This window comes from Orbicella faveolata, unplaced genomic scaffold (assembly GCF_042242905.1).
Source record: "Orbicella faveolata isolate gen_17 unplaced genomic scaffold, um_ofav_v1 contig_31, whole genome shotgun sequence".
In the NCBI taxonomy this organism is placed as follows: Eukaryota; Metazoa; Cnidaria; class Anthozoa; order Scleractinia; family Merulinidae; genus Orbicella; species Orbicella faveolata.
In genome coordinates, this window is record NW_028301560.1 from 1 (window position 1) to 14,758 (window position 14,758).

The 14,758-nt window shown below is 38.8% G+C and overlaps 2 protein-coding genes and 1 long non-coding RNA gene across 3 annotated transcripts; 1 reads left to right on the forward strand and 2 right to left on the reverse strand.

Annotated features, from left to right (window-relative positions):
• Window positions 1-11: 11 nt before the first annotated feature.
• On the reverse strand, window positions 12-2,491 carry LOC149105933 (uncharacterized). The gene is made up of 2 exons (XM_089298887.1): window positions 2,225-2,491; window positions 12-557 (listed from the first exon to the last, which is right to left on the reverse strand). Exons 1-2 carry the CDS (start codon window positions 2,249-2,251, stop codon window positions 216-218), a joined length of 369 nt encoding a protein of 122 aa, XP_089155013.1. The 5' UTR covers window positions 2,252-2,491; the 3' UTR covers window positions 12-215.
• LOC149105934 (uncharacterized) lies at window positions 2,477-11,815 on the forward strand. Its single transcript, XM_089298886.1, has 7 exons — window positions 2,477-3,123; window positions 3,219-3,316; window positions 3,669-3,883; window positions 4,189-4,486; window positions 4,790-4,882; window positions 5,410-5,543; window positions 6,189-11,815. The coding sequence occupies exons 1-7, from the start codon at window positions 2,520-2,522 to the stop codon at window positions 6,688-6,690; spliced, it is 1,944 nt and encodes a 647-aa protein (XP_089155012.1). The 5' UTR covers window positions 2,477-2,519; the 3' UTR covers window positions 6,691-11,815.
• Window positions 7,030-14,718, reverse strand: LOC110065984 (uncharacterized). Its single transcript, XR_002298484.2, has 2 exons — window positions 14,200-14,718; window positions 7,030-12,796 (listed from the first exon to the last, which is right to left on the reverse strand). It is a non-coding gene; the product is annotated as an uncharacterized LOC110065984 (long non-coding RNA).
• Between the last annotated feature and the right edge of the window lie 40 nt (window positions 14,719-14,758).

Below are 14,758 nucleotides of genomic sequence, written 5' to 3' on the forward strand. Positions count from 1 at the left end.
CAAATGTCTGTCCACCAAAAACGAACGCCTGAATCTACTGCTCTGTTGTTGTCCGGCCATTGCCAAGATCTGCCGACTTTCGAAGGCCCCGACCACTCTGTCAGCGGACGAAAGCCAGAAACATGACCTGGATGTTCGGAACCTGCTGCGTGCCCTAGTCAAATGTGGCGAGAACCGACTGAACTGCATGCGCAACATCGGTGACCTGGCCGAAATTACCCCGCGCCTATTGTGCGTCCAGCTAAGGACTGGCCACTCGGAGTTTTGGAATCACTTGCGCACTGTTGCCAAGGTCGTAAACAAGCAACCGAACCTGGAAGCCAAATTGGCCGCTCTGATAGCCCTCCGAAAGTTGGTGCCACCTGGCAATCACTGGTCTTTCTATCTGGCCTCCACAGATGAAAATGCAGGCACGGAGCTGGACATCCTGAAGCGTTGGACAGAAGCAGCCTCGAAGTCGGGGTCAACCGCTGATAGTTCATCCTCCAGCCGTCCTCTCCAGGCAGACAATTGACACGTTGAACTCTCTCTCCTGCTACTTGTATTAGGTATGGAGCCTAGAAAAACAGTCAAGAAAAAAGTAACGTAAGGTTTCGCCGGTCGGGCCTTTTTCGGCTTGTGGGTTGTTGTTGTTGTTGTTTTTTCTTTTTCTACCCCGGACAGACAAGCGACTTTCAGAAAACTCAACTAGGGGTAAGAAAACAAGAGTCATTGTAGATATCGTTATTGCCAGTCGGTCGACTTGTTGATGAAATGAACGTGTAGTTTGTCGTTTTCTTAGAATTGAGAGCTCTGCTCCCAGCAAATTGCTTGTTGAAATTGATCATCCTAAGTGGGTGGCCAATGCTTTTAACAATTTCCTCGCCAATGTCAGTACCTCGCATGAGAGATCATTAGAATTTTTGGAGAACAATAAAGTCATTGAAAGCGAGCAGATCTCAGTAAAGCCTTTGATACTTGACGGAAAACTAGATTATTACGGCACTCGTGGTGTAAGCAAAGATTGCTTTGCCAAAGTATGGAGCTCAATTAGTGAGAATTTGAAAACCTCTATTTCAGACTTCAAGGAATCAGTCAAGAGCGATCTAGTCAAAGCTGATTAGTTACTTATGTTCTTATTAGCAGTTGTGTTGTTTTCCAATTGACCTGTAAAGTAGTGCTATGAACTATTTTAGACTTCCTTCGTGGCATAGAGATGAACTGTATTTTATTCCTATTTAATGCTGATCTTATTAGCTGTGATTTTCACTTGAAATATCTCCAGTGAACTTTGTAATGTTTAGCTTTAGCCAGAGGGAGTACCAATAAAGATCGATGGATTGAAGACACGGCTTGTTAGGCGTATTGAATTGTCCTTGGCAAATTGGCAGTTTTTTTGTCACGGACGCAGAGCAATTTTGTCAGGGATAAAAACAATTTTTCTCACGGATAAAGAGGAATTTTGTCGCGGATAAAAGGAAATTTTGTCACGGATAAAAAAAATTGGGTCGCATTGTGCATGTCAAATATCAAAATATCATCACTAATAATACATAATAATAAACTAATACTTTTAACAGCAGGCCTCCAATCACCTAGAGGTGGTTTTCAGGAGGGTCCTGTCAAAAAATAAAAGCCTAGAATATACATTGAATGTCTAAAATACAGAAGTTGATTATCATGATAGTTGCTGAGAAAGTGGTAAATTGAGATATCAAAGTATCACTCAAATCCTCAGGCGTATAGCATGGAAAGGTATACCTCAGAATAGCAAGTTATCACAAAATGCATCACTCTCATTCTCAAATCTCAGTATCATGTAACGAAGAAGAATAGTTTGATATATCACGAAAGTATCAAAATCGCTTAGTTTCACTGCTGTTTGCTTGCGGTTGGGTACTTTGACAAATGCAAAATTGCCAATTATTCTACTCAGTCTATAGATAGCCATAACATTTCGCAACAAAGCCACTCAATAAATTATACAGGGAGAATATTTCGCAGTTACTGAAATTTCATTAACGTCCAAGTAGTCACCCAATATATTATACGGAGAGAATATTTCCCAGTTACTGAGATTTCATTAACGGCGAACTAGTCACCCAACGTAGTATGCCGAGCAATGTGACTCTTTCTCCTCAAATCCGCCCGAATGTCATATCACTCTGCCTAGCCTGAATACATATATCACTCCGCTTAGCCTAAAGATCACTCCAGTTAGCCTAAATAAGAAATCCTGCCTCACCTGCAGCTCAGCTGTTCTCGCCGACATCTTGAATTACCGCTGGCTGACTTCAAACAGGGCAGGCTCACTTCCAAACACCCTAGCTACTACCACAACTTCGGACCCCATTTTCAAACCTTGCCACTCTATGCACAAACTCCACACTGACTCCAGCGCGAACTCTGTGTCCTCTACAAGGAATCGCACAGTTTGTTAATCTCATCCATGCAAACCCACCCTCTCTATAGGCCTTCGAAGTTGGCCTCTTACGCTACTTACCAGCCCTCCTCGGTCCTAGGCCCCAGACTCCCCTTCAATGGGCCCTTGTTTCATGTTTACTCGAATTGCACTGAGACTGCCACGTCGAATAACGCCATTTCCTACCTCCACCTTCGACCAGCTGCAACTGATTCTTCCTCCTCCTCCCAACATGCACTCAATAGTTTCCTACCGTCTATCTTCCTCCGACGAATCAAGCTCAGATGAATCCGAAAACGCAGAATTCGTTCAGCTTTCTCCGACCAAGAAATTCTGCACGGGTACACATCAAATATCCTTCCAGCAACAAGACCAGCCAGAGGACGACGACGAACGACAAGAAGAAGATGAACGAGTAGTAGTAGAAGAAGAACAAGAAGAACAAGAACAAGAAGAAGGAGATGATGATGATGATGAACGAGAAGAACAAAGATCCGCAGAAGAACGACAACAAGGCCAAGAAATTGCAGCTCACACAGCCAATATTCCTATCAGCAAAGTCCCGAAACAATCATATGCCCTCGACCAGAAAGAATTGCCGGGAGAAATGAAAAACTTTCTACGGGAAGTCAAACGTTTTTTCACCCGTCAAGTCAACCTGGAGAGACAAGCGAAACCATTGGCAATCTCCACGTACCAGAAAGCACAGGAGAGGATGTTGTGTGAGTTATTTCCCAAGTTCAGAGAGAATTCTTTTAACCATCTGATTATTGCTGTCTTTATTTATGTTCAAACTTGTCCTTTTTCATGCCCTCAGGTTTCCTAGGATTTTTAAGGACTCGCCTCCGAGTGGAATTACAACCAAACGTTTTCCTTCGTGGAGCACTCTTGGAATCTTATCTGGACTATCTTAAGGTGACGTAATAGATTTTTTTTGACGTTTGCGCGGGTACTGGGTCGAACTCAGCGGCCATGTTGGATGTTGTGGACATGTCAAATCTTTTTGGCTTGCTTATCCATGTTCTTAGTTTTAAAACCCATTTGTAAACTACCATAATTTTACCAGATATAGTTGTGTTTCAGGCTATATCAAGTTATGTTATGTATGAACACATCTCCTTGACTGCAGAATTTGTTTTCCTGAAACTGGCTCAGAATGTCAATTCTAAAAAGTGATATCTACAACTTGTGTTAATTATTGTTTTTGACTGTTTAGTGCTATTTCGTGAATCTTGATAAATAGTGTAAGGTTTTTTCTCTTTTGCAGGAACACAGGAACCTGTCACCAGCAACCATATCAAATCACTGCTCTTCGCTATTGTATGCGGTCAAATTCCTCCACCGGGACAGCGCTCCAGAGTACCGGGACATTTCTGTCATCAAGCAGCTGAGAACTCAGGCCACACTTCTCCAGCGTCAAGGCGATTTGGAACGTCCCCAGACCAAGGAAGAGCTGACGGTTCTGAACCGTTGGCTTGACTGGTAAGCCCAAGTCAGATTATTTCACTGCCCTGCGATGGGTGAAAATCCATCTTCTTATGATCAGTAACTTTGACACACGTGTAATTACACCTACCTTACACGCACTGTCCACAAATACTACACGCAGACTACACGCATTTCGCGTGCTGAAGGCCCCCCAATCCCTTTGACCAGTATCGTACATCTGTGTGAGTGACAAATTTGCATTTTCCAACCCCTAACAATAGTCATTTCTACCCTTGGTGTATCCACGACTAAAACCTATGGATATGTGCAGGCTAATATCATGATACAACATTTTGCAGGGAGCAGATTGTCAACGCTTGCAGTGTGCAGAGAGATTATTTTGAGATGGCTGTCAACAAACGGGAGAAGGCACGCGAATGTTGTGACCTGGTTATTTTGGCCTTGTACGTTTTCATCCCTCCAGGCCGGGGTGTCGAGGTTCGTACCCTGGAGATTCAAAGAAACTGGCAGCAATTTCATCCTAATCAAGTCAAAGACAGAAATGTCCTCCTGGTGAAGGATTCAGAAGAGGTCACACTTTACTTCCACAACTATAAAACTGCAAAGTTCTTTGGCCGCCAGGAGCTGACTTTGAAGGTAAGACACAGCAGCAGAATGACTTAATTAACACTTTTACATATTTTGATCGGTCTCCTATCTTCCTATTAATCATGGCAGCAGACTAGCTAATAGTGGGCTTTTCTTGTGCAATTATCCAGTGGTTGTTGCATAATCCTATATGGTCACTGACCATATGGAGGGTGCGAGGAGTTTTGTTCTTGGTGCCAAGGCTTGAATTTGCCAAGATCTGTGATTATGATACTGTGATATTATGATACTTCCTGAGATGTTGTACTGAAAAGAAACTAAGCCATGTCACACTATTTCTTCTGACCACAGGCAGATCATGAATTGTGCACAATACTGCTGGACTTTGTGAACAATCACCGTCCACAATTGGTTGGCAAGGAAAGTGGTGACATCTTGCTTCTGGTAAGGACATAATCTTCAAGCTGTAATGCAGTAACTTATTGTCATTCCATTTGGGGTGACTAGCAGGACAAATTCACCCCAAATTCTAGCGTCAAGTCAAACCCTAACCCTACTTTTGGACTAACTCTTCCCAAGTTTCTGGGAATTATCTTCAACAATCTTTCAGTCACCTTGGAAAACCACACATTCACCCCCAAAACAAAAGTTGGTGACTTGAAAAAAAGGTCAATCACCCTGCCAAATTTGATCCAGGAATGTTTTTTGGGTTCTGTTGGGGTAGACTGTCCCAGAGTTGAACTTTCCTTTTCAGTTGTGGGGTGGTTTAGTTGAAATAAACATTTTAGGCAGGCTAGACAGGGTGAATTTACCTGATTCTTCATTCTACGGGAATGAACCTTTCACGGTTTAGGGGTGAATGTCAGCATTTCTTCAACCCTGCAGGGGTGATTTGCTCTTACACTCATTCTCTATGGGGTGAACAAATAACAAGACTCACCCTAACTTGGCTTTTTTTTCCTTCCTTGCAGAACAGAAACGGAGCAAGGTTCACCAGCTCCTCCTTTTCAGCGCACATTAAGAACCTTTTCCACAAACTGACAGGAACTGTGGTCTCCGTCAACATGATTCGAAGTTCATTTGTGACCTGGGCTTATGGAAAAGAGTAAGTCTTGAATAGTTGACTTCTTTATCTATAGCTACAGTACCGGTCAAAGGGACTGCAGCATTACGCGTGCGTTAAGCGAGTGTACTACATGCACATTACACGCAGTGTCCACGCACCTTACATGCAAATGAAATTACAAATTACAAGATTAGGTTTCAAGACATCATTTATTTAAATTTGAATGAATGACGGGCTAAAATATTATTATGGCCGGTTATGGCTGGCACAGGAAATTGGTGGTGGGTTTTCGCACGGCCGGTTATGCCTGGCACAGGAGTCAATGGGTTAATACTGCACAACAGACATGTTGGGCCTTCCAACAGGGAAACAAGCACTATGCTAGCTAAACCAGAGTTAAATGTTACAACAGGAAGGAAGTGTAGCATTTCTGTTTAGAGTGGGAGAGTTTCATCATAACAGGTATCAAAACTAGAGTTTCTCTTTCTCTCTCGAAATCGCTATGCAGTCTAGTGTTTTACAATAAATAAAATAGATGAATAATTTCATCATAACATTGTCAAAGTAAACAATGATATGATGCTAGGACAGATGCATGAAAAACACTAGATCACGGAACAAACACTTCCTAGAGTGCACGTTAGAAAATCAATGCCTGATGCAATGTGTTTAATTTTTACATAGCGACACTTCAGATGCCCTCAAAGCTTCACTGGCTTCTGCCTTAGGCCATTCAAGGGAACAGGCTGAGAAAACATACGACCGACGAACGGCAAATGAACGGAAAGAATGTGCTGTACGTGTAGCCAGAGAATATGCCCAGGAAATCATCTCCAATCCAGATATGGCAGAGACCACAGGTACCAACACTCCTAATGTGCAACCACCAGCGGCTACCAACATAAAGCCGGCCCAATTTGTAGGGTTGATTGAAGAAGACAGCACACTAAGAAGTCCCAAAATTCTGATTGGCCAGGTGCATTCTTTTCTAGCTAATGGTAAGGTCTCCCTGATTTGGTACAAAGCCTACAAGAACTACTTCAAACTTGAACTAGATGGCGAACAATGGATCGAAGATGTCAATTGTCTCGTGCCCGTAAGCATGACACCTGTCAGGAATAAACCGGGACTTTATCGTTTGAATAACAGCTTGCGATCCATTCACAAATCCTTAACAGATGACTAGCCACTGAACAGTTTGAACTTTTAACTTCATTGCTTCTAGTGCACAGTTCAATATAATTTTGTTATCAACCGCCAGTTTCTCATAACATTGAAAAACTATTTTTTTTGACAAAGAATCCAACGAAAAGCATTGTAAACAAATGACCAGTGCTATGAGAACTTGCGGTTGATTAACTGCCATTTTGCATGAGATGATATTGGTAGATTGTTATCAAGATCCAATTTCTCATAACACCGACGATTGATCTTTTTTAGTCTTTTGAAAATCACTCGCAGCATAGTTTTAAAACAAGCATAGACATTGATGTTTGGAATGTTTTGGTGAAATGTTATTGGAAAATTATTTTTTTTATCAGAGAATGTCAAATATTATTGGAAAATTATTTTTTTATCAGAGAATGTGGATAAAAGCTTGCAGGAATTTCCTGTGTTATGAGAACTTGGGCTTTAGTGAAATCAAAGAGGTTTTGTTATCAGTCACACAATGATTTTATCAGGCCAACGTATGACATGATTGACTAGCAAATTCTCTTGGTGTGGACAAAAATATTGGCCTGATTGTTAAGACTGTGCAAGTTGATGCCTGGAATTTTATTGTGAGACTGTAATTTGACTTAAAACATCTTTCATCTGAACTACATTTGGTGGGACAAAGATAGGCGGTAGGAAACTGAAATTACATGTTGTCGGAGGAGGAACAATTTTTTTTTATCAGAGAATCTGGACACAAGCTTAGAGAAGTGTCCAGTGTTATAAGAATTTTTGCGGTTGATTAACTGCCATTTTGCATGAGATGATATTGGTAGATTGTTATCAAGATCCAATTTCTCATAACACTGACGATTGATCTTTTTTAGTCTTTTGAAAATCACTTGCAGCATAGTTTTAAAAGAAGGAGACATTGATGTTTGGAATGTTTTGGTGAAATGTTATTGGAAAATCACTTTTTTATCAGAGAATGTCAAATATTATTGGAAAATTATTTTTTATCAGAGAATGTGGATAAAAGCTTGCAGGAATTTCCTGTGTTATGAGAACTTGGGCTTTAGTGAAATCAAAGAGGTTTTGTTATCAGTCACACAATGATTTTATCAGGCCAACGTATGACATGATTGACTAGCAAATTCTCTTGGTGTGGACAAAAATATTGGCCTGATTGTTAAGACTGTGCAAGTTGATGCCTGGAATTTTATTGTGAGACTGTAATTTGACTTAAAACATCTTTCATCTGAACTACATTTGGTGGGACAAAGATAGGCGGTAGGAAACTGAAATTACATGTTGTCGGAGGAGGAACAATTTTTTTTTATCAGAGAATCTGGACACAAGCTTAGAGAAGTGTCCAGTGTTATAAGAATTTTTGCGGTTGATTAACTGCCATTTTGCATGAGATGATATTGGTAGATTGTTATCAAGATCCAATTTCTCATAACACTGACGATTGATCTTTTTTAGTCTTTTGAAAATCACTCGCAGCATAGTTTTAAAAGAAGGAGACATTGATGTTTGGAATGTTTTGGTGAAATGTTATTGGAAAATTATGTTTTTATCAGAGAATGTCAAATATTATTGGAAAATTATTTTTTATCAGAGAATGTGGATAAAAGCTTGCAGGAATTTCCTGTGTTATGAGAACTTGGGCTTTAGTGAAATCAGAGGTTTTGTTATCAGTCACACAATGATTTTATCAGGCCAACGTATGACATGATTGACTAGCAAATTCTCTTGGTGTGGACAAAAATATTGGCCTGATTGTTAAGACTGTGCAAGTTGATGCCTGGAATTTTATTGTGAGACTGTAATTTGACTTAAAACATCTTTCATCTGAACTACATTTGGTGGGACAAAGATAGGCGGTAGGAAACTGAAATTACATGTTGTCGGAGGAGGAACAATTTTTTTTTATCAGAGAATCTGGACACAAGCTTAGAGAAGTGTCCAGTGTTATAAGAATTTTTGCGGTTGATTAACTGCCATTTTGCATGAGATGATATTGGTAGATTGTTATCAAGATCCAATTTCTCATAACACTGACGATTGATCTTTTTTAGTCTTTTGAAAATCACTTGCAGCATAGTTTTAAAAGAAGGAGACATTGATGTTTGGAATGTTTTGGTGAAATGTTATTGGAAAATCACTTTTTTATCAGAGAATGTCAAATATTATTGGAAAATTATTTTTTATCAGAGAATGTGGATAAAAGCTTGCAGGAATTTCCTGTGTTATGAGAACTTGGGCTTTAGTGAAATCAAAGAGGTTTTGTTATCAGTCACACAATGATTTTATCAGGCCAACGTATGACATGATTGACTAGCAAATTCTCTTGGTGTGGACAAAAATATTGGCCTGATTGTTAAGACTGTGCAAGTTGATGCCTGGAATTTTATTGTGAGACTGTAATTTGACTTAAAACATCTTTCATCTGAACTACATTTGGTGGGACAAAGATAGGCGGTAGGAAACTGAAATTACATGTTGTCGGAGGAGGAACAATTTTTTTTTATCAGAGAATCTGGACACAAGCTTAGAGAAGTGTCCAGTGTTATAAGAATTTTTGCGGTTGATTAACTGCCATTTTGCATGAGATGATATTGGTAGATTGTTATCAAGATCCAATTTCTCATAACACTGACGATTGATCTTTTTTAGTCTTTTGAAAATCACTCGCAGCATAGTTTTAAAAGAAGGAGACATTGATGTTTGGAATGTTTTGGTGAAATGTTATTGGAAAATTATGTTTTTATCAGAGAATGTCAAATATTATTGGAAAATTATTTTTTATCAGAGAATGTGGATAAAAGCTTGCAGGAATTTCCTGTGTTATGAGAACTTGGGCTTTAGTGAAATCAGAGGTTTTGTTATCAGTCACACAATGATTTTATCAGGCCAACGTATGACATGATTGACTAGCAAATTCTCTTGGTGTGGACAAAAATATTGGCCTGATTGTTAAGACTGTGCAAGTTGATGCCTGGAATTTTATTGTGAGACTGTAATTTGACTTAAAACATCTTTCATCTGAACTACATTTGGTGGGACAAAGATAGGCGGTAGGAAACTGAAATTACATGTTGTCGGAGGAGGAACAATTTTTTTTTATCAGAGAATCTGGACACAAGCTTAGAGAAGTGTCCAGTGTTATAAGAATTTTTGCGGTTGATTAACTGCCATTTTGCATGAGATGATATTGGTAGATTGTTATCAAGATCCAATTTCTCATAACACTGACGATTGATCTTTTTTAGTCTTTTGAAAATCACTTGCAGCATAGTTTTAAAAGAAGGAGACATTGATGTTTGGAATGTTTTGGTGAAATGTTATTGGAAAATCACTTTTTTATCAGAGAATGTCAAATATTATTGGAAAATTATTTTTTATCAGAGAATGTGGATAAAAGCTTGCAGGAATTTCCTGTGTTATGAGAACTTGGGCTTTAGTGAAATCAAAGAGGTTTTGTTATCAGTCACACAATGATTTTATCAGGCCAACGTATGACATGATTGACTAGCAAATTCTCTTGGTGTGGACAAAAATATTGGCCTGATTGTTAAGACTGTGCAAGTTGATGCCTGGAATTTTATTGTGAGACTGTAATTTGACTTAAAACATCTTTCATCTGAACTACATTTGGTGGGACAAAGATAGGCGGTAGGAAACTGAAATTACATGTTGTCGGAGGAGGAACAATTTTTTTTTATCAGAGAATCTGGACACAAGCTTAGAGAAGTGTCCAGTGTTATAAGAATTTTTGCGGTTGATTAACTGCCATTTTGCATGAGATGATATTGGTAGATTGTTATCAAGATCCAATTTCTCATAACACTGACGATTGATCTTTTTTAGTCTTTTGAAAATCACTCGCAGCATAGTTTTAAAAGAAGGAGACATTGATGTTTGGAATGTTTTGGTGAAATGTTATTGGAAAATTATGTTTTTATCAGAGAATGTCAAATATTATTGGAAAATTATTTTTTATCAGAGAATGTGGATAAAAGCTTGCAGGAATTTCCTGTGTTATGAGAACTTGGGCTTTAGTGAAATCAGAGGTTTTGTTATCAGTCACACAATGATTTTATCAGGCCAACGTATGACATGATTGACTAGCAAATTCTCTTGGTGTGGACAAAAATATTGGCCTGATTGTTAAGACTGTGCAAGTTGATGCCTGGAATTTTATTGTGAGACTGTAATTTGACTTAAAACATCTTTCATCTGAACTACATTTGGTGGGACAAAGATAGGCGGTAGGAAACTGAAATTACATGTTGTCGGAGGAGGAACAATTTTTTTTTATCAGAGAATCTGGACACAAGCTTAGAGAAGTGTCCAGTGTTATAAGAATTTTTGCGGTTGATTAACTGCCATTTTGCATGAGATGATATTGGTAGATTGTTATCAAGATCCAATTTCTCATAACACTGACGATTGATCTTTTTTAGTCTTTTGAAAATCACTTGCAGCATAGTTTTAAAAGAAGGAGACATTGATGTTTGGAATGTTTTGGTGAAATGTTATTGGAAAATCACTTTTTTATCAGAGAATGTCAAATATTATTGGAAAATTATTTTTTATCAGAGAATGTGGATAAAAGCTTGCAGGAATTTCCTGTGTTATGAGAACTTGGGCTTTAGTGAAATCAAAGAGGTTTTGTTATCAGTCACACAATGATTTTATCAGGCCAACGTATGACATGATTGACTAGCAAATTCTCTTGGTGTGGACAAAAATATTGGCCTGATTGTTAAGACTGTGCAAGTTGATGCCTGGAATTTTATTGTGAGACTGTAATTTGACTTAAAACATCTTTCATCTGAACTACATTTGGTGGGACAAAGATAGGCGGTAGGAAACTGAAATTACATGTTGTCGGAGGAGGAACAATTTTTTTTTATCAGAGAATCTGGACACAAGCTTAGAGAAGTGTCCAGTGTTATAAGAATTTTTGCGGTTGATTAACTGCCATTTTGCATGAGATGATATTGGTAGATTGTTATCAAGATCCAATTTCTCATAACATTGAGGATATAATTGTCTCTTTTAGTCTTGTTATGTTAATATGTTAACATATGTTGCATTGTAACTCTTAGAATTTGTTATTGACAATAAATTTTTTAGTGACTTGAAAATCTTGCAGTCTGGAATCTGTCCCATTTAAGTGCTCAGGGAAAATTCCTCAAAGGTTGAGAAAGTTTATTGAGAATCTGAGAAAATTGACATTGGAAAGAATCCTCTGGGAAAATTGGGATTATCTTATCAGAGAATCTTGTAAAACTGAAATCTGTGCCAATTGTTTCTAGTAACAAGCCCTAGGCCACACTTATTTTGAGATGAATAGCAATACTTTGAACGCAGCTGCTTTAACCAAGGTACCCCTAATGCGAACGGCAGGTTTTCCCTCCCAAATCAGCCAATAAAGACTCTGCCTGTGTTCACACTGTCCAACTGAAAAACTTCCAACGCATATCAGCGCTCAAAATTCATATGAGGTATACCCCTCAACTATAGCTCTATTTCTCAGGTCTTGGTATGTAGCTTGATTTGAAACGAGTCCTGCAGTCCGTGTGCATCTCAAAAAAGAAATTGGAAACTTGGCCGCGTGGTCACATTCTTATGCTTTCAATGAGCAGATCTTTACAAGACAATAAACCATATTCGTATTAGCGGTATTGGACTGAAACTAGCTTGCAACTGAGGCTAATGTGGGGAGTCGCATGAGCCTCCATTGCAAGCTTTTTCCAGTCCAATACCGGCAATACGAATCTGTTCTATTTCCCCGGCGAAAATTCACAGATGGCAGTCTAAGGAGTAGAGGGTTATTTATAACGTAAAAAAACATAGGCACGCAAGGCGTGCAAGAGTTATTTTTTGTGAAGTCTCGGAGATAGGAGCATTTATGGAGCTGTTTACAGTAATGATTGGGTTAATTCGACAAGTTTTTTCGGTTGCGATGTACAGCAAGAAAGAAACTGGGAATTTATGCTGTACGTACAATGACTTAATTCAATTGCACTTTACACTCCTGTGTGTATTTCCAAGCTTCCAGCAGGGTTGCATTCAGCGTGACATCTACAGGGTATTAGCTGACTGAAGCTGCCTTGTGAATGGTTCTGTGCAGAACAAGAACAAAAAAACGTTGAAATAAAATAAACCATTACTTAGCTTAAAATCCAATCAAAGCTGTCACGGCAAAACAATTGCCCTCTTTGGTCTGGTGTTCCGATGTCTAAGCATGCTAATACCGATAGAGTCATAATAAACACCCACGTATACCGTGAGAACCCCCCTTGGAATAAACAATTACAGATCAGCAAAAGAATCGAAAAAGACTAATCCTAATGTACAAATTAAGGTTAGAAGTAACTTTGCTGCGTTCAGGATTTTTTTTTTTCACCATTCAATCTTAATTAATGAAGTACGAGCTTTTTCTTGGATTTGTAAAGACAGACCGCATAAAATCTAGTACACTTTACAGTGGCGTGTATTAGACCTGCGTTGGTTTAATTCATTCATTAATCACACCTGTTATACATTCTCAAGCCCTTAACTTAATTTTTGCCATAACTGCTCGAATGTTCTATTCTGTTCTGTTCTTGCCATGTTAGTGACCGTGTGACTGAAAATACAGTAAACACCCACGTATAAGAACCTAGAATTTTTGGGTTCAGGCTGAATGGGTTCTTATATTTTGGGGTAGTTTTTCCGAACTCAGGCTGATTAGGTTCTTAGTAGGTTCTTATTTGTAGGAGTTGTCATAGTGATACCATTCAGAGAGCTACTGTAGTACTAGTATGTCATAATGGTTGAACATTTGTATTTTAAACCGCAAAAATGCCAAGCCTTATTTTTTAAACAACAATAAAGTCAGTATCATAGGCTACCATATTTACAGTTGTATTTGATAATAATGTAAATTGTTAACAGCAATATAAATATATAAATAAAAACAGCAAAAATAAATAAAAACCCAATTTAGGGAATTAAAATTGAACCAATTTGAAAATAATCAAATACAATGTGAAACAAAATATTAATTTTCTTGCGTATTGAAATAAAGATGCATTGTACTGTACACAGAAAGAACAAACATTTTCTTTGGGTATCACTGTTACAGTTGGAATGTAAAAGGCAAGCAGTAATGTGTATTTCACATGAGCAAAAGTCAGGGCACTCTACAGATTCAAGTCCCAAGGCTACACCAGTATAATTTTATACAGTATTCTATACTCTGTATTTAAAAGATTTTCAATTCAACAAATAATTTTCATGGTGTTTCTCAGAAATTTCACAATTTCTATCAATTAAAATCCAGTATTTTGGCTACAAAATAAGTGTTTTTTTTGTATAAGAACCTATTGTTCTTTGCCAGCCTAAATAGGTTCTTATATATTTGGGTATTAAAATGCCCAATTTCAGCCTGTAGGTTCTTAAATCACTAGGTTCTTATACGCGGGTGTTTACTGTAAGACATTCTTTCGCAATATGAACAAGGTCGAAAACGTGCTTAACTTACCAGTTCCTCTGATGACGTCACACTCGGTGGCTCACGCCACAACCACATTTAGCCCGTAAAATGGTGAAACTTCGTTCACCAAAACTCCAAGACACTTTAGAAATTCCAAACTAGGCTCCCAACAAACTTGTCTTTCCATATAGCCGAGAATACCTTGTCACGTTCACTTGCCATGAAGTCAAATCGAAACAGCACGTAGTGTCAAAACGGACGTGACTCGATAAGGCCCCTATCTATATAAATAGCAGCCGGTTGCAGTCCAGAATTAGTTTCCATAGCACATCTGAGCAGAAGAGAACAGAAGACCCGGAAGAGCATGCCAGCGAAACGAGATCTCACGGCATATTTACGCACTCAAAGCTCGACTGGCGCTGGGTGAGTTGTTGACTTGCTTTTGAACGAGAAGGCCTGTGCAAAATATCGAACCGATAAATTGCCCAATCCCCCCTGGTCTAGTCCGAGAAAGGCCCGGTTGCAAAGTTCAACCGTCCCGCGGGTCACGCGAACGGCAAGCAGTCAAAATCAAATACACGTAACTCAATTAGCGGGATTCACGCAG

What these genes read in the sequence shown, in the direction of transcription:
- LOC149105933 (XM_089298887.1), bottom strand. Translation starts at nt 2,251, where the DNA reads ATGTCGGCGAGAACAGCTGAGCTGCAG. An exon ending in CGAGAACAGCTGAGCTGCAG is followed by an intron (nt 558 to 2,224) that starts GTGAGGCAGGAT and finishes CTGTTTTTCTAG; the next exon opens with GCTCCATACCTAATACAAGT.
- LOC149105934 (XM_089298886.1), top strand. Translation starts at nt 2,520, where the DNA reads ATGGGCCCTTGTTTCATGTTTACTCGAATTGCACTGAGACTGCCACGT. An exon ending in CTTATCTGGACTATCTTAAG is followed by an intron (nt 3,317 to 3,668) that starts GTGACGTAATAG and finishes TCTCTTTTGCAG; the next exon opens with GAACACAGGAACCTGTCACC. An exon ending in GCCAGGAGCTGACTTTGAAG is followed by an intron (nt 4,487 to 4,789) that starts GTAAGACACAGC and finishes TTCTGACCACAG; the next exon opens with GCAGATCATGAATTGTGCAC.